Below are 18,956 nucleotides of genomic sequence, written 5' to 3'. Positions count from 1 at the left end.
TTTGTCATGCAAGAGCTGCTGACACACTTCAGTGAGATGATCCATTTCATGAACCAGAAGGGGCACAATGGATGTGAGGATCCCATCCAGGTACCTAATGGCAGTCAGGCACTTCTGGCTGGCACCTAGAGGTCTCCAAGGAAAGGGCTCCCCAGACTATAACTCACCCACCTTCCAACCAGTCATGATCGAGGATGTGACAGGAGTTATAATGTTCTCCACTGCGTCTCCAGACTCTGTCACACGTGTCACGTGTTCAGTGTGAACCCGCTCTTTCTTATTCATTAAAAAAATGCGCAATTCCAACGGCAAATCTTACAATTGTGGTATTCTCAGGCAAATACCCAAGCCTTCATGGTGTTGGACTGTGATCGCAGGCCCAACCTGTTGTTGTAAAGCCTTCACACCACTCTAATAAAGAAGGACATTACATTAGTGGCCTGCTGGAGGTCATTCTAGGGGCTCTGGCAGTGCTCCTGTTAATTCTTCTTACACAAATGAGCAGAAAAAGTCTTGCAGCTGACTTGTCTTTCTAGGGCCTCCTCCACGTCTCCTGCTGTCCATGTTAGGAGATACAGCAAATCTTCATATCACATTGCTCATTGATGTCATCCTAAATGAGCTGCACTACCTACATGTAAGCAAAATCTATGGGTTGCAGACAAAGGCCTTAGCTATCTCCTGTGACTGGGGCACAGGGAAAATGCAAAAAATGGTTGAGGAAAGGGAAATCGTCTGAGGTCACGACCTGCAGAACCATTCCTTTATAGGAATTGTCTTGCTACAGTACATGCCTTTAATTTTCACCTGTTGTTTGTTGTAATATCAGGTAAAATTGTTTCACAATCAGTGTTACTCACTAACTGGACAGGTTGGTATCCCAGAAGTGTGACAGTGTCTTGGACATACAGTAAATTGAAATTACTGTGTGTTGTGAGCAGTGTGTTGATAGTCCAATGCTATATCATGCAATGATCGATCGCATGAAAGCCAGAGGAACTGGCAATTGAATCGTTAGCGCCACAGTTGTCAAGTGATCATTGTAAACAACGTTTTAGTAAAGTAATGTATTTATTTATATTGTATAGTAGAGCTGCCTTAGATGTTTATAAAAGCAATATCATGCCACAGCCACAAAGTAGTGAATAAGAACAATAGCAAATACTATTGTCAGGACTCGGGCAGGCGGCGGACCCACATGCACAGCACGGAGGCGGGATTATAATCAAACTGAGGTTTATTTTTCACGGCAGGGTCGGACGGTCCAGGTCATACACAAAGGTTACGGCAAAAATACAGGCAGGGATCAGGCAAACTCACGGTCAGTAGCAGTCCAGGGTCAGGCAGGATACACGAGGCAAAACCGGAACACGAAACACGGGGAACTCGGAGACACAAAAACACGAACGAAACTCCGAACTTTCAAGAACACGAACGCTTAAGAAACAAGCGACACTGATGAAAAACGAATACACTGGAGAAACACGGAACGCTCAGGAAACACGGAACACAAATGAACTTCGAATACAACAATCTGGCGACTGGGGTAGGTAAGAGGTGGAGGTTAAATACAGGTGCTGATTACTGATGGGTAACAGGTGTGGATACTGGGAACCGGAGAGTGACAGGAAGTTAACAAAATAAGACAGGACATGGCGTGACGACAGGAAACAACTAGAAACAAAAACACAGATCATGACAACTATAATAACACAAGAAACCTACCGTTTCCACACATGGCATCCAGTATTTCTTCCACAGTCTGTGATTGTGCCCCATTTTCTCCACCTATTTATTTATGAAAAAAATCTCAAGATATCAGTTAAGTCATACAATATGCCTTTGTATGGGTTTTATTGCAGTACTTGTTAAAGGCTGCTTTTTGATGCTAATTCTACAATTGTGGAGTCTAAAAAAACAATAAGCCATACATACTGTAGCTGTACTAAGTAGCAGTGGACTTTTTTATTATAGAGGGATAATTAAGAGATATTACATGTCACTATTTTTTAATTACCACTCTAATCAATGTCATAGAAATCTCAAGATCACTTACCTATATGGAAAGAAATCTGATCTTCAGCCTTTATTATGTCCTCTAGTTGTTTTCTTCCATAGAAAGATGGCTTTTTTAATGTTAGGCCTTTGGGCAATCCAGCAGCATGAATGGTGACATTGTGATTTCGAAGAGACTGGTATGGAATCTTCCCAACACCCCCGACGTCCTCTATAATAATGAACATACCTTACAAAATGGTACTTTTTTTTTGCATCCACTCGATAAAAATAACACAACACAGATTGACTTTGTACAGTACATTCAGCAGAGAGTGTGCAACAGCTGCTTCAATCTGCCTTTAAAAAGTTATTGGTGAAATATATTTAGATATTTGACAAATATATGTATATGTAAATGTATATGTATATGTGTACGTATGTATGTGTGTATATATATGGTTTATACATTTTATGCACTGACTATTTGGCTGTACATGAAACAATGACAGTAAAGATCTGATTTATTTTGGCTTTAAAAGCAGAACTTACTGTATTTCTGGTTAAACAGTTCCTGCACCCTCTTGACCAAGACACTGACTGGTTCCTTTGTGGTACGTATGGCTGAGGAAGAAGCTGCAGATATAATGGAGAACATTATTTAACAAATGAGTCTGATAATAGAGAAGAATGTGTTTATAGTATGTGTGTGTTAACCTTTAAAGTGGAGGGCAAAATTGTTGACAGTGTCTGTAGAGGCCAGAAATTCTGAAGCTCCTTTACTGCTCACTTCACTGACTTCCATTGTGGCCTTTTGGTGGTCAAACGACAGTACAATTGTTTCCACACCCAACTCCTCAAGGCTGGACACCTTTATCCATGTTTAGAGAAAATAGACTTAGAGTTAGTCTAGTAGTGAATTTCTTTTGGCTAAACTACTTCATATTGTCCACAGTGTTCAGACAAATGGCATTTGTCCCTGTTTAGTAATGTGCACAGTTCAGATTCAACTTTGATATTGATAAAATTGTCTAGTATCTAAAATATGGAGGTCGTACTTGAGGCCATACTCTGATCCTTTCTTTAAGGTTGCCAGGTCTACAAAATGTATCTTACCTCTATGATAGAAGGCGGCAACGCAGTGATTTCAGCAGCTGCTTGTACCAATGGAGACCCAACACTTCTCATTCCTTTTTCAAAAAAGTGTTTTAAAGATTGTTTTTGCTGGTCTGTTATTATTGTTCTGCCTGTGTGAAGCAATGAGCAAAACAAAGCATTAGGTGAACAAAACAAGGTTTTAAATATGTATGACATTACATAGCTTACCCCTTTCTTCCATCCTGCCTAAGAGAAATACAAACAGAAAGAGAGAAGATAAATAACGTGTTTTAGGTGTATGACATTATCTTTGAGCATAGAGAATACTAGAACGTGGATGTAAAAAACTTTTGTGATCTAGTCGTGACCATAATTTAACTGCGACTCTCTATGTGACGTTTAAGAACAAGACCCAATCATTGATCTTAAAATTCGGTCATGTGACCCTCTTACGGCGGGGAATAAGCATTACGCCGTAATTAAACGTATTTCACTAACTACACGTAACGTGTTCTGTTTTAATTAGTGAATCCCCCATTGGTGCATTAGAAAACTCTAGGTTTAGGAATGTATACGCATACCTTTAATAACAAAGCGTTTTCTGTTTGTTACGGATCTCACGACACATCCATGACTGGCGTATAGGCCGTATCTCGATAACAGCATCTAAGGATCATGGGTATTGTAGTACTTTACACTACGCACTACGACTAAATTACCGACCAAACTCGACGGATTTCTCAGAAACGAAGTAGGAAAAGTTAGTGTTCACAGTACAAAACAACTTTATATTGTCCACATAACCCCAAAAAATATTGGAGTAATAAAATTATCATGTGAAATGGGAGAACAGAATACAGCTAGCTAGTGGCTGAGTTACGCTGGCTAATATAATCAAAATCCAAAACAGGGGAACATTTCCACGATGAAAAGCGTTAATGTGATAATTTGCCAGTTTGATAATGCCAATTTAAAAATTTGCCTCCCACAATTGGATGTTTTACCTAAAAGTTATAGGAAATATCATCTGACTACATGAACTTGTTACCTTGATCAGCGCGTCGATTCTCCCGTGTGAAGAAAAAGGGTTCAACAGCGCCTCTAGTGGATCTGGATTCAGTTGGTTTGGTCCTCCAAGCCGTGATCTACTTTAGGAATAGATGACGACGACCTGCTGCACCTACTCACCGCTGTCAGTAGGTGGAGTAGGCACCTATTGGCCCATAAGTATAAGCTGACAACCACTGATAATGGCCATTGAATGCCGTGATAACGTCCGAAGCGGGTGACTTAATGAGCCTTTCTGAAGTTCCTCACAGCTGGGATCAGTCCCCATCGTCCCTCCTCTGATGTGTTGTACTGGTTCAGGTCCAACTCATCCAGAACCTCATTTTTCTTACTTACTGTACAAACAATTATTTGGTCTTTGTAAAGATTGATCCTCTGTGTTTGGATTCTTTTAAAAAGTTCTCCAGTTCCTCCTTATTCTCGTTGAAAAAAAGGAAATGTGCAGATTTAGCAATTTTTATTCAGGAAAATGTTAAGATAATTGAAACTAAAATATATATATTCTAGAACATGTATAACACAGATCAATGGACATAACTTTTTATTTTATGTTTTTTCAGTCACGTTATGGTATCGTTTGGGCGTTTCTTTTCCAAACGTGGATGGTTGCACCCTAACACAAATCATCTGTTAAAGGAGGCACTTTTTCACACACAGACCAACAATTGTTGTGTTTCAACCAAATGTCTGGGGCTCAATGTTATGTCTGGGGCTCAATGCAGCTGTTTAAGAAAAAAAATAAGCAATGGGTCTCATTTATGAATTAGAGTGAGGGAGACGCCTGCCGGTGCCCTGAGTGCTCTGTCTCAAAGCATCAAAGCAGCATCAGCATCTTCATGTTCGTTTCTGGTCCAAACAGGTTCTAGAGCAGATCTTTTCTGAAGTTCTTTTAAACAGCTGGAGACATTCTGCTCTGTGCTGGTGGAGGTTGTCTGAACAGAGAAGCAGCTGTCACTCACCACTGAGCAGAGGAACAAGCAGCCAGAGGTGGAAGCAGCTGTACAGGACACACTGGTGCAACTCCTGCTACTGTGGCACCAAGAGATGATGATTGAGAAGGTGAAGGCCGAACGCTCTGCAGCAGCTCAACAAGACGTCAGTGCTCAGAACAACAGACGGCTCAAACTGCTGTGGCTGCTGTGGTGGAAATTTTCCATAAAGAGGCAGATGAGAGAGTTGTCCTTTTGTGCGATTTATTGAAATAACAAAGAAAATAAAAATAATGGGGAAAGCAAATAAAAAGCATGGATGTTGATCGTGCACATCAACAAACCAAAAACCAGCTGGGGAGATCAGTGCACACACCACAAAGGTGTGATGCAAAAAGCCCACGATCCTCAAGTTGTCTCTGCCTTTTAACCCCTTTCTCTGGCTCTGGTGGAATGTCTCTCTGCACCAATAGAATTGTTTGTGCCACTTTATCTCACTGTGAGTGAGAATGTTTGCTTTCTCACTTCTGCATCATCATGTCTTGTTATCCAAAGGAAGGAACACAGAGCTTCCAAGACAAGATGCATTCGCTTTAACAGCCAGAGTCCGGGTGTAAAAGACAAACATATATCATAATTATTAGTCAGTCATATGGAACATCATATGTTTAGACTTGATGTACGACAGGGCACAAGAGATTAGTTGTTTGTGTAACAATGTTCAGTATTGCACGTAACCAGCACATGACGACTGTGTTGGATAAGAAATAGCACAAAGGCAAAATTTTTCCATTACATTCCCCCCTTTTGATTACACATTAATCAAACACTAAAATAATAAAAATTGTCAAACATTGCATTTTGAAATAATAACAGCCCTTACAATTGAAACAGTGAGTGTATTAAGTCAAGATTCAAAAATACACCTTCGCATAAAATGTAAGTAACTTAGGGACAAAAGTTTGGTAGCTGTTTTGGTGGGTAGTTACACAAGAATAACCTCTGTATAGGCATGCGAAGAAAATAAGTCAATAATCGTATTTGTATCAGATTATATTTTGTGATCGGATAGCCTAAGACTAAGTGAAGTGAATTAGAGTTGGGGTTTCTGAACATAGTGCATTGTGTCATTTGATACGAGAGTGTTGCTGAGGTCGCACGCATGATGAGACCTCTAATTATTGTTTGTACTGCAATTGCTTCCACTGTCGGAATAGCGCCGGGTAACCTGGCTGCTGATGGGAATTTCACCGCTGTGGGACTAATAAAGGCATTCTATTCTAACCGGTGGGATAACTTTCAGATCTTTAATTGTAGATTTGCGTCTGTGTGTTGACGCATTGACAGTTCGTTGGAGTTCTTCTACACGTCGTCCAGCGTCAGCAACTCAAGGCTGCTCGTGTGTGTGTTTTCTCAGGAACGTGTGTGTAGATGTATGGTCTGATAGTGTGATTCACCGGCGCAGCTTCAGGCAGCGCATGGCTCACACCTTTAGCTGAACGGTCAACGCAGCCTCGCCTCAGTGCGTGTGTGAGCACAACGAGGGTCGTCCTTCTCAAATCTTTTTGGGAAATCTAAATTTTGGGGAAAAAGTGTTTGGGCGGCACAGTTTGCCATCAGGCCCAAACCAGACTGCATGGCTACAGGTGGAACCATTCGTCTGCCAGAGTCTGCGTTCCTGTGAGGCAGAAAATGTTAAAAGCACAGGGAGAGAGGAAGGAAAGGATAGAGAGAGTTGGAGAGAAAACAAGGATCAGGAGAGGGAGGGGTTGTTGGGCAGCGACCTTTGCAGCAGCGTCTGCAGCTGTATGTCGGCAGAAACAAAGTTGTCACTGGAACTGTCCGACTCACACCATCAAACAGCATTAGCTGTAGGCAGCAGGACAGCGTCGAGCAAAGCAGCAACCTTATCATGATGTAAGATAGGTTTGCAATCAGACTTCAAAAGCTTGCTATGCTTCCACAGACCGTCTGTGGAGGCTGTGTAGATGGTAACAGACTCTCCTTTTGCTAGTTTACTAACTTCAGTCAACGCGGTCAACTCTGCAGCCTGAGCAGAGTAGTGTCTTAGCAAAGCACTAGACTTCAAGACGGCCTCTTGATAGTAATGTTCAGCATGTTGAGTAAGGTGGTGTTGCATCTAAGCCATCGAGCTGTGAAAAGATGTGATGTTTTCTATTCCAAAATAATCAAAGACACAGTATGAGGACAAAAGAACAGAAGTCGTACAACCTGATTTCTCATCCACTGTTTGAGTGAAAGGTCGCGTAGGGTCAGATCAGGGAGACCCAAAGTAGGAGCCGACTGAAGAGCAAGCATGAGGTCAGTGAACGTCGTTCAGCCTCAGACATCCACGTGAGAGAAGAAGTGGACGATGAAGACGTCTGCATCAGAACCCTGAGTGGGGCCTCAAAGACAGTAAAGTTAGGAATGAAAGTCCTACAATAAGAACAAAGACCTAGAAAAGATATCGGCTGTTTATACGTGCACGGTTTAGGCAGGTTTCAAATTGCTTCAACTCTGTTGGGTGAGATGGATTTGCCATCAGCTGTAATTACAATAACCCAGAAAAATAATCTTAGTCTGAACAAACTGTAATTTAGACAGGCTCTCTTTGTGGCCTGTAGCATCCAATGTTTCAGTAGCTTAGTGGTGTCTGTGGTAACGCCATCTATGGCTTCCTTTAAGAGGGTGTTGTTTTTTGAATTCATGGTCAGATTTAGGTGTGATGACCACTGGTTCATATCTTTTGATCAAACCTACATCATGTCTGTGTGTGAGTCACAGGGAAGCAGGGCTTCCTGTAAGGCTGAGTGTTACTTTAGAGCGTCTCTGAAAAATAAAAATAAAAACAAAAGCATGTAATGTCGATAAATACGTCACATGGGGTCAGAAGTCGTTCACCAGTCTCCACCCCGTTGACATCTGTTCACGAAAGGACCCACGTCCTGTCATCTGTCTCCATCATGTTTTCACAGAGGGACGTGTGGAACTGTAGAATAAAATTCAAAAATCTTTTTGTTCGTTAGTAAGAGAAATCGCAAGCGCAGACTTGTGTTCATCCCAAAAAAAGGGAAGTTGAGGTCAGTTTGTCAGTGGTGTGTGAAATCATAACTCTTCAAACCTGTCTTCAGGACCAGAAGACACATGTGCTGTACAGGACAGGTCAGATGCGTCGCTGGAGGTCGTTTCACATTGGGAAACAAGCTGTGATGCAGCCTGTGTGAGGGCCTCAGTTACAGCCCCCCCTCAGCAGCCAATGATAAGAGTACAGCTGAGCTGAAGTTAACACCACAAAGAGGGATTATTTAGAATGTCTGTAGATGTAACCTGCACTACGTCTGGAGTGGAAATCAATCAAATACCTAAACTACACATCAGATCTCTTCCTAAGAATTTAACTGGGCCTAAGTTTGAAAGAATCTCAAGGTGTCTTGCTGTCAGATGTTGCGCAAGACGGTGAAGTATCCAAAGGAAGGAACACCGAGCTTCCAAGACAAGATGCATTCGCTTTAACAGCCTTGGGTCTGGTGGGGAGTCAGATAGGATGGAGCCAGAGTCCAGGTGTAAAAGACAAACATATATCATAAACTATTAGTCAGTCAAATGGAACATCAGATGTTTAGACTTGATGTACGACAGGCCGCAAGAGATTATTTGTTTGTGTAAGAATGTTCAGTATTACACCTAACCAGCACATGACGACTGTGTTGGATAAGAAATAGCACAAAGGCAAAATTTTTCCATTACACTGCGTCGAAGCAGCCCAAAGAAGAAGCCACGCTGAAGTATGTGGGTCAAGCTTCTGTCCAAAGGCCCTGAAGCCTCTGAAAGGCTGCATCCAACACCATCATGTTCACCAGTGTCTCATCCACCTCAGCTTGATCCATTTAGATTCTGTGTTTCAGTAGAAACCAATGATAAAGGTAAAGGTAAAGCTGCATGTTGGCTCCTGCTCCACCTGCACCTGCTGTGGTAGCTGTGGTTTCTGGCTGTTTGGAGGCAGATGATGCAGCATTGATGACGTGTTGCTGCTCTACAAATCAGACACTTGACCTTTTTGGGTGGATGAGGTCAAAGTGCTCCCAGACATGTGAGCGTAGTCTTTGTGGTGCTGGCTCTTCCTCCATATCCTCCCCACTGCCTCACTCACTCACTGACAGCTGTCACACAAGGTCTCAACTCAGTCACACACACAGAGACACAGCACAAACGAGGAAGGAGATGAGGAAACAGAACCCATAATTGGAAGAGTCCACCCAGACCCAGCTCACATTCTGGGTTCTAACATGTTGGTTAGGAAATTAGATCATTATATTAAACAACAGCTTTTTATCCTTGATCCTAAATGAAGGATGTAAAAAAACAGAAAGATACAAGTTGTATTCAAACAGTACATGTCACTGTCCTCGATATCCACTGTAACTACTGCACCACACACTCCATTTCCCACATGATCCTGGTGGACTATACACAGAGCAGCTGGTCTCAGATCAGTTCACACAAAGTCATCTCCACTGGTTCTGGTTCCTCTGTCAGTCAGTTGTGGATGAAGCTCTGTTCCCAGTAACATGGACCATCAGTACCCTATACACACAAACTCCCACGTCAACCAGCTGCAGAGAGAATGAGAGAGCAGAGAGCAGATCAGTGAGTGTCTACAGAGACTCCCTTCATCATCTGTCACATCCAGGACAAAGAGCAGCAGGACTACAGTCGTGTTCAGAGCAGAAGTGGAGCAGCTTGCTTTCACCTCATCTTAACCTCTTGGAATGAAGCATCAAGTCTGCTGACTCTGCACATTTCACTCCAGTCTAAAGTAAAACAAAGTGCTGAGTCATGGCTTTAGAGACGACTTCCTGTTGGTCCATTACAGACAGAGTCGCTGTGTGGTGACCAACATCTCCTCTGCTTTGAAACATTAGCTGACACAGAAACATGAGAAGCTTTGGAGCAAACTAATGACAGAAGGACGCAGACACAGATGTGATGACTGGACTTCAGCAGAGGTTCTGCTCTGGACCAGCACCACATGGTTAGTACATGGAACCATGGTTCAGCCAGACTGATCTCAGAGCTGTGACACATGAACCTGATCAGTAGTTAGTGTTGATGCTACGACACTTTGATGAGTGACGACCACTGTCTCGCTGGAGCTTTACTAGGAACACTGGATCGCTGCTGTGACACTAACTGGGTTTAGTCCAATACAGACTGACTCCAACCTCTACTGACCTCAGAGTCTGCAGTCGACAGTCAGGACTCTGCTGCAGGTCAAGAAGAGGCTCCACTCCTGTATACTGCAAGTTGTTCTCACTCAGGTCCAGTTCTGTCAGATGTGACGGGTTGGACTTCAGAGCTGAGACCAGAGAATCACAGCTGATCCCTGACAAACTGCAGCTCTTCAATCTGAATAAAGAATCAAAGATGTGGATCAAAGCATTAATAATGAGTCAGATTTGTCCTGATCACTGATGTTTAGTCTAAAATGAGCAGAGTGACTTTGTGCTTGTGTTGTTGTGTCGTCATGATCTCAGTTTCTACACATCCTCCACATGTCAGCACAACATTCATACACCTGTTGATGTCATCACACAGTCACAACCTGCTGTTGACACAGTCTCATCTGGAATCAGTAGAGAAGCTGTGTGTTGTGATAATTTTCTATGATTTTTTTTCTTCTCAGTGATGAAATAAAAATAATGAAACGACTGAAACAAACTAAAACTGATTTTCTCTAATTCTTGTGATAAAGTGATGAATTGAAACCAACCAACACTGTACATTTTCTGCAACTGCTTCACAAACATCAGTGAGAAATGCAGGTATGTAACTTTTGAAGGTTTCATCTCAGTCAACAAACTGCAGAAGAAGAAGAATGTGATGAATGAGTTTCCAACCAGGATGGACATGCCTGGTCCCACTGGGAACAAACACCACTCACTGACTGGCTCCTGTTTAGTGCCACCTTGTTTTTATGTGCATGTGTGTGTGTGTGTGGGTTCTGTTTTGGTTCTGCACCTCCTGTCACAGTCCAAAGACCTGAAGTCCAGCTGCTTAGCCGCTGACTCAGAGACAGACACTGAGACCTATGGAAAGTGTGTTGGGCCTGTGATGGACTGGTGACTGGTCCAGCTCCACCACTGGCTCCATCTGGACTCACTGACACATTTATCTGAGCTTACACTAAAGATCCTCATGAGTCGGACTCAGGTTCTGGACACGTGATACGTTTATAGAAACATACAAAAAATGTTCTATTGACTTTCTATTTTATACTGAGGAAACATTTAATGGAGTCAAACTAATGGAAAGAGTCAAACAAGCAGATCCAGAACTTCTGATTACAGCATCTTGGGTTTAAATATTTTGCTCAGAACCAACATGATGAAGCCTTAGAAAAGTGTTGGAGCATCAACTACTGATCATAGATTTGACATTTTCTGACTTATTAAACTTGGTTTAGTTTTTTTCCCAGTGATGAAATAAAATAATGAAAGGACTGAATCAAACTAAACGGGATGGACGAAACCACAGAAGAAGAAAACAGACTTTACCATGAAGACCCTCAGTCTGGATCAGTAGAACATCAACCTTGTGTCAGCACAACATTCACATTAAGCTCACACAGAACTAAAACATGTAGTCTGACCTCAGAGTCTCCAGTCCACAGTGGCGACTCTCCAGAAAACCACACAGATGCTTCACTCCTGAATCCTGCAGCTTGTTGTCACTCAGATCCAGATGTTTCAGATGTGACGGGTTGGATTTCAGAGCTGAACCCAGAGAATCACAGCTGATCTCTGTCAAACTGCAGCCAATCAATCTGAGTAAAGAATCAAAGATGAAACAGTAGAAAACAAAGAGTCAGTTGAAACCATTTAGTGTCTCATCATGTGTTTGGCCCTGAAGACTCCTCAGAAAGTAGAAGTTTGGAACCTAGAAGGTCTCAGGTTCTGGACACGTGACACGCTTACAGAAACGCACAAGAAAATCTTGACCAAACATCATCATCACAGAAACATTTTATACTGAAGAAACATTCAATTGTGTCAAACTGATGAAAAAAGTCACACAAGAAGATTCAGAACTTATGATTACAGCATCTTGGGTTTGAAACCTTGGCTCAGAACCAACATGACGGAGCCTTAGAAAAGTGTTGCTGATCATAGTAAACACTGGACAGACAAAACCACAGAAGAAGAAAACAGACTTTACCATGAAGACCCTTAGTGTGGATCAGTAGAACATCAGCCTTGTGTGTCAGCACAACATTCACATCATATTAGCTCACACAGAACTAAACATGGAGTCTGACCTCAGAGTCTCCAGTCGACAGTGGCGACTCTCCAGAAAACCACACAGACGCTTCACTCCTGAATCCTGCAGCTTGTTGTCACTCAGATCCAGATGTTTCAGATGTGACGGGTTGTATTTCAGAGCTGAACCCAGAGAATCACAGCTGATCTCTGTCAAACTGCAGCCAATCAATCTGAGTAAAGCATCAAAGATGAAAAAGTAGAAAACAAAGATGAAATCATTCAGTGTGTCATTGTGTGTTTGGAGCTGTTTAAATGCTTTAGAAAGTAGAAGCTTAGAACCTAGAAGGTCCAAACATCAGAACCAACAGAATGCAGATTAAAGCAGTAACAAAGACTCATTAACATTAATGACAACATGGTGCTGCTTCAGCTCAGACGTTGTGACTTCAGCTCTTCAACTCTGCAACTCCACCACTGGCTCCATCTGGACTCACTCATGTTGTACTGACACATTTATCTGAGCTTCTACTAAAGATCCTCATGAGTCCGACTCAGGTTCTGGACACGTTTATAGAAATGCACAGACAATGTTCTATTGACTGAACATCGTCAGAGAAACATTTTATACTGAGGAAACATTTAACAGAGTCAAACAGATGGAGAGTTAAACAATCAGATCAGGCCAGAACCAACATGATGGAGCCTTAGAAAAGTGTTGCAGCATCAGCAACTGATCATAGATTTAATATTTTCTGACTCAATAGACTTGGTTTTGTTTTTATTCCCAGTGATGAAATAAAATAATGAAATGACTGAATCAAACTTAAACTAAACAGAACTGAAAAAACTACGGAAGAAGAAAACAGACTTTACCATGAAGACCCTCAGGGTTCATCAGTAAAACATCAGCCTTGTGTGTCATGTTATGGGAAAAATTGTGTCTTCCTTACTTCTATGCAGTTATTATACGATTTATGACTTATGTTCTGCAATTAATATCTTATGTTTTGTCTTACTGTACTGTATGCATTTGACATTTCACCTAGATTGTTCAATGGTTGTCTCTGCCTGATAGACTCTAGCTCCCAAACCCAAGGTTGGGGAGTTGTGTCTCTGTCTGTTGAGACTTGGTGCTCCTTTCTCACAGATAGTTGGCCGTCAGCGATGCAGGTGTGAGAATGTAAATATCTTCACACACACTGCGACAGGGAGGAGATGGTGCATGTAATTTGATTGGGTTAGAAAGACATTCCACCCTAGTCGGACAGAGAAGCTAAAAGGCAGAAGCAACTTGAGGAGCGGGGGCTCTTTGCATCACACCTTTGTGGTGTGTGTACTGATCTCCCCAGCTGGTTTTTGGTTTGTTGATGTGCACGATCAACATCCATGCTTTTTATTTGCTTTCCCCACTGATTTTATGTTCTTTATTATTTCAATAAATCGCACAAAAGGACAACTCTCTCATCTGCTTCTTTATGGAAAATTTCCACCACAGTCATCACAACATTCACATCACATTAAGCTCACACAGAACTAAAACATGGAGTCTGACCTCAGAGTCTCCAGTCGACAGTGACCACTCTCCAGAAAACCACACAGATGCTTCCCTCCTAAATCCTGCAGGTTGTTGAAGGTCAGGTCCAGTTCTGTCAGATGTGACGGGTTGGACATCAGAGCTGAACCCAGAGAATCACAGCTGACCTTTGACAAACTGCAGTCAAACAATCTGAGTAAAGAATCAAAGATGAAACAGTGGAAAACAAAGAGTCAGTTAAAACCATTTAGTGTCTCATAATGTGTTTGGAGCTGAAGACTCCTCAGAAAGTAGAAGTTTGGAACCTAGAAGGTCCAAACATCAGAACCAACAGAATGCAGATTAAATCAGTAACAAAGACTCATTAACATTAATGACAACATGGTGCTGCTTCAGCTCAGACGTTGTGACTTCAGCTCTTCTCAGGTTCTGGACACGTGACACGTTTACAGAAACACACAGAAAATCCTCTATTGACCGAACGTCAAAAACCAGCTAAGGAGATCAGTGATCACTGAATCCCACCCCGTGAGCAACAGGTTTATAAGGTGATATGATGACCATAAATCCTCAGTCTGTCTTGTCTTCTGTCACTTTTCTGTGGAATAAACACTTTGTCGACCCTGGATCTGACTGCTCTGGACTTAGTAATTTTTTGAGACCCTGCGGCTGGGACTGGGATCTTGCTTTAGACTTAGTTTATTTTCCACACTTTGGGAGTTTTAACTTTTCACCCTTTTGGGAAGTCACTAATTTTCTGGAACCTTAAAACTGTGCGTTTAGTTCATTTTTCTTCTTTTTGTGATTTATCATTTAATCTCTGGAATTTATATATTTGGAATTTTATCATCTAAAGGATAATTTACACCTATTGGATTTATAAAAAGCTCAGTCAGATTGGAATACAAAACTTAAAGGCTTTAGTTTCGAACACGACACTCTCTAAATCTGAACTATTCTGCGTCGTCTGATGGAAAATGTTCAGAATAATGTTTGGATCAAACTCCAAACTGACCGTTATTGGTGAAGTGAATCATCTTTAGAACTGGTTCCAGTCAGATAGATGTTCTCTCCTCTGGTCCTACATGGAACCTAGAACCTTGTGTAGCAACATGTCTGCAGCCTCATATTCATGCTCCTGTTTCCTGCTTGTGTCTCTACAAAGTGACATGATTGTCTGACAGGAAGCATCACACACAGGTTGAAGTGTCATCTGTTGATGGAGACGAATCAGACGCCACTAAAGATCCTTCAAACAGGTGGAGACATGATTTACTCTGAGTCTCTGCTGCTGTGTCACATTTAGAGGTGAATTTGGCAGAAACAATGTCACAAACTCTGTCCATGAGTTTTATAGACTTTAAAGTCACAACAAACAGTCAATCATTCCTGCAGGTTTCTGACATGAGCCTCTTTTCAATCTAGATTGAAGTGGAGATGTTTGAAGCGACGAGCTGAAAAACTGCCGCTGAGACATGAACCAGGAAAAACACTGACCTCAGAGTCTCCAGTCGACAGTGAGGACTCTCCAGTCCAGCACACAGAACCTTTACTGATGAGTCCTGCAGGTTGTTTCCACTCAGGTCCAGAAGTGTCAGATGTGATGGGTTAGACTTCAGAGCTGAGGCCACAACTTCACAGTGAGTTTTTGTGAGTCCACAGATAGAAAGTCTGTGATGACAGAAAATATAAAGTCTATAAATGTGAACTGACTTAATGAATGTTGATGCTGAACCAGCTGTAGCTCAGTTGGTCTCATCCATCACAAAGTGTGTGGTCTGAACCTTGTGTCAACGTGATCAATGTATGAAGAGCAGATAGTTTGGACAGAAGCGCCTGTCACATCACTGGAATGTCAACGTGTCCAGATGTGGTGAAGCTGTAATGTGTGTTTAACGTGATGAGGCTGTACAGTAGCGGCTCTCATATCAACTGGATGTGTTGCTCTGTGTGACAACGTAGGTGAGAGCTCCACTCGTCTCCAGCTGTTTAGCTTCACATTAAGATTGGACTTACTGAGCCTTTCTGCAGTTCCTCACAGCTGGAATCAGTCTCCGTCGTCCCTCCAGTGATGTGCTGTACTGGTTAAGGTCCAACTCATCCAGAACCTCCTCTGACATCTGCAGCATGTAGGCCAGAGCTGAGCACTGGATCAGAGAGAGTTCCTTCCATGATTTGTTCTCTGACTTCAGGAACTCTTGGATCTGCTGATGGACTGAGTGGTCGTTCATCTCCATCAGACAGTGGAAGATGTTGATGCTTCTGTCTGGAGAGATTTCATCATTCCTTATCTCCTTCAGGTTGGTGATGATTTTCTGGATGGTTTCTGGACTGGTCTCTGTGTGACCCAGCAAACCTCCTAAGATTCTCTGGTTGGACTCCAGACAGAGGCCATGAAGGAAGCGAACAAACAGGTCCAGGTGGCCACCTGGACTCTGGAGGGATTTAAACATGGTTCTACACAAAAACTCATCCAGGGATGAGAGAGTTTTAGGATGAAGCTCATCATTGTGTTGATTTGTTTTACTCACAAACAACAGTTTTATCTTTGTAAAGATTGATCCTCTGTGTTTGGATTCTTTTAGGAAGTTCTCCAGTTCCTCCTCCTTCTCACTGATGTAACAGTGCATCATGTAAACAGCAGCCAGAAACTCCTGAACACTCAGATGAACAAAGCAGTAGACTGTTTTGTGGAAGATCACACTCTCTCTCCTGAAGATCTCTGTACAGACTCCTGAGTGAACCAAGGCCTCTGTGACGTCTAGACCACACTGCTCCAGGTCTTCTTGGTAAAACATGATGGTTCCTTCCTCCAGATGTTTGAACGCCAGCCTCCCCAGCTTCAGGAGAACTTCCCTGTCAGCCTCCATCAGCTCCTGTGGACTGGTCTCATGTCCCTCATGGTACTTGTTCCTCTTCCTCTGGGTCAGGACCAGCAGGAAGTGTGAGTACAGGTCCGTCAGGGTCTTGGGCAGCTCTCCTCTCTGCTCTGTAGTCAACATGTACTCCAGAACCGTAGCAGTGATCCAGCAGAACACTGGGATCTGACACATGATGTGGAGGCTCCTGTACGTCCTGACGTGTGAGATGATTCTGCTGGACAGCTGCTCGTGGCTGGATCTCCTCCTGAAGTACTCGTCCTTCTGGGCGTCGGTGAAGCCTCGTACTTCTGTGACCCTGTCCACACATGTAGGAGGGATCTGATGGGTCGCTGCGGGTCGGGAAGTGATCCAGACCAGAGCGGAGGGAAGCAGGTTCCCCTGGATGAGGTTGGTCAGCAGCACGTTGACCGATGACTTGTGTGTGACGTCAGACACAACCTTCCTGCGGCTGAAGTCCAGTGAGAGTCTGCTTTCATCCAGGCCGTCAAAGATGAACAGAAGCTTCAGGACAGCGAGCTGCTCTGCTGGGACCTTCTGGAGCTTTGGATGGAAAACATGGAGCAGTGTGAGAAGACTGTGCCGCTGATCTCTGATCAGGTTCAGCTCCCTGAACGACAGCAGAACCACAACACTGAGGTCTGGGTTTTCCCGGCCCTCGGCCCAGTCCAGAGTGAACTTCTGCACAGAGAAGGTTTTTCCAACGCCAGCGACGCCGTTGGTCAGAACCAGTCTGATGGGTCTGTGTGGGTCAGAGGAGGCTTTAAAGATGTGGTGGACCTTGATGGGAGCCTCATGGAGGGTCTTCTTCTTGGAAGCTGTCTCCAACTGCCTCACCTCATGTTGGGTGTTCACCTCTTCACTCGGTCCCTCTGTGATGTAGAGCTCAGTGTAGATGCTGGTGAGGAGGACTCCACTTCCTGTTTCACCTCCTTCAGTCACACGTTCACATCTGCTCCTCAGACTAAGCTTATGTTCATCTAAAGCCTCCTGCAAAGCAACATCTGCTGAAAGCAAAAGAAACAACAACAGACTGAACTAAAAGACCCAGTTGTCCTATTTTTGACCCAGAAATGATTCAGTGATTTAGAAAATGTCAGAAATATGATAATACAGAGAACAAATGTGATCGTACAGTATCAAAGTCAGTTTGGCTGAAACGATGACATCATCAGACACATGTTTAGTCTCACTTTGGACAATGCTGGTCTGACGGTCCGTCTGCAGTCCAGTTCTGGTCCTGGATTGTTTCACACACTGGGAACAGGAAGAGTCTCCTGATCGTCCAGACTGGTCCCAGTATGAGGCAATGCACTGTCTGCAGAACCAGTGTCCACAACTGATACAGACTGGACAGCACACAGCACAGCAGGACGGCTGCTCCTCCACAGGAACACGGCTCCTCTTCTCTCTCTGTCAACACATTAGTTCAGCGAGTTTATGAGTCCAACACTGTAGAAGCTCAGATGGTCCAGAGACCACGAAACGTGACCCACTGCTCCGTCCGAACTCGGCATCAGAGTAGTTCCTCATGCTTTAACTCTCCTGCTGCACAAACACTAATCAGCTGCTTTTCCTGTCTCACATTTACTGATCTGCTGGGATTTATACACATTCAGCTTTTCCTGCAGCTCCTTCAAGGTAAAAGCCTCCACTACAGACAGCAGCTACTGTTCTCTACTGTTCTACTGCTGAGCTCGGCTCATTCGGGTCTGAACTGAGGTTAAACAACTCTAAAGACTGTGATAGAGCAGCATCTCACACATTACTCTACTTACTAATGAGTCAGAGCTTTCAGACGCTGAACAGTTCAAATGTTTAGAGTGACGTCAGCATCAGGATAAAAAGACGTGAAGATTCGGTTGAAGTGTAAATTCTAACATGGAGGTTCTGAGGTTTCACTGCAGAACCAACATCAGTAGTTGGAGGATAGAAAACCCAGAATAAGATCCATCTCAGTCTGAAACAGTCTCTGCATCATCAATAGAAATCTATGAACAGAACATTTTGTCATCATCCTCCATCAGGTCAGTTTAGTAGAAACTGTCTCTTACTTTGTGTCTGAGGCTCCAGGTTCAGAACTGAATGATGGAGGCTCACATCTGGACGAGTCCTTCTTCATAGACACACACCTGGATCCTGGAGACTCTGCTCCGTCCTCTTCCTCCACACAAACTCTCATCTTCTGAAA

At 43.1% G+C, this 18,956-nt stretch overlaps 2 protein-coding genes across 4 annotated transcripts; both read right to left on the bottom strand.

Moving 5' to 3' along the window:
• Positions 1-1,444: 1,444 nt before the first annotated feature.
• Positions 1,445-4,392, bottom strand: LOC114844693 (uncharacterized). Of its 3 annotated transcripts, none has more exons than XM_029132239.3 (7): positions 3,675-3,879; positions 3,322-3,339; positions 3,112-3,242; positions 2,713-2,866; positions 2,548-2,631; positions 2,057-2,227; positions 1,445-1,788 (listed from the first exon to the last, which is right to left on the bottom strand). In XM_029132239.3, the coding sequence occupies exons 1-7, from the start codon at positions 3,757-3,759 to the stop codon at positions 1,703-1,705; spliced, it is 729 nt and encodes a 242-aa protein (XP_028988072.1). In that variant the 5' UTR covers positions 3,760-3,879; the 3' UTR covers positions 1,445-1,702. The 3 variants fall into 3 exon arrangements, with proteins under 3 accessions (XP_028988072.1, XP_055359810.1, XP_055359809.1); XM_055503835.1 differs by lacking the exon at positions 3,675-3,879 and adding an exon at positions 4,142-4,392 and having other exon boundaries at positions 1,447-1,788; XM_055503834.1 differs by lacking the exon at positions 3,675-3,879 and adding an exon at positions 4,142-4,391 and having other exon boundaries at positions 1,449-1,788; positions 3,112-3,339.
• A 5,066-nt stretch (positions 4,393-9,458) lies between these two features.
• Positions 9,459-18,282, bottom strand: LOC129603322 (NACHT, LRR and PYD domains-containing protein 3-like). The gene is made up of 9 exons (XM_055503913.1): positions 18,262-18,282; positions 17,959-18,178; positions 15,903-17,772; positions 15,384-15,557; positions 13,905-14,078; positions 12,409-12,582; positions 11,743-11,916; positions 10,326-10,499; positions 9,459-9,706 (listed from the first exon to the last, which is right to left on the bottom strand). Exons 1-9 carry the CDS (start codon positions 18,280-18,282, stop codon positions 9,670-9,672), a joined length of 3,018 nt encoding a protein of 1,005 aa, XP_055359888.1. The 3' UTR covers positions 9,459-9,669.
• Positions 18,283-18,956: the final 674 nt, after the last annotated feature.

Source organism: Betta splendens, chromosome 17, assembly GCF_900634795.4.
Source record: "Betta splendens chromosome 17, fBetSpl5.4, whole genome shotgun sequence".
Classification (NCBI taxonomy): Eukaryota; Metazoa; Chordata; class Actinopteri; order Anabantiformes; family Osphronemidae; genus Betta; species Betta splendens.
Note: the sequence above shows the minus strand (reverse complement) of the source record. Positions and strands in the feature narration are given on the sequence as shown.

Excerpts from the sequence above, each read along its gene's own strand:
- LOC114844693 (XM_029132239.3), bottom strand. The coding sequence starts at position 3,759 with ATGCTGTTATCGAGATACGGCCTATACGCCAGTCATGGATGTGTCGTG. Across the intron at positions 2,867-3,111 it reads TGCCGCCTTCTATCATAGAG|GTGTCCAGCCTTGAGGAGTT; the intron begins GTAAGATACATT and ends ACATGGATAAAG. Across the intron at positions 2,228-2,547 it reads ACTGTTTAACCAGAAATACA|AGGACGTCGGGGGTGTTGGG; the intron begins GTAAGTTCTGCT and ends TCATTATTATAG.
- LOC129603322 (XM_055503913.1), bottom strand. The coding sequence starts at position 18,282 with ATGCCGAGTTCGGACGGAGCA. Across the intron at positions 15,558-15,902 it reads AGGAACTGCAGAAAGGCTCA|ACTTTCTATCTGTGGACTCA; the intron begins GTAAGTCCAATC and ends CTGTCATCACAG. Across the intron at positions 9,707-10,325 it reads TGTCGACTGCAGACTCTGAG|CTGGTTGACGTGGGAGTTTG; the intron begins GTCAGTAGAGGT and ends TTCTCTCTGCAG.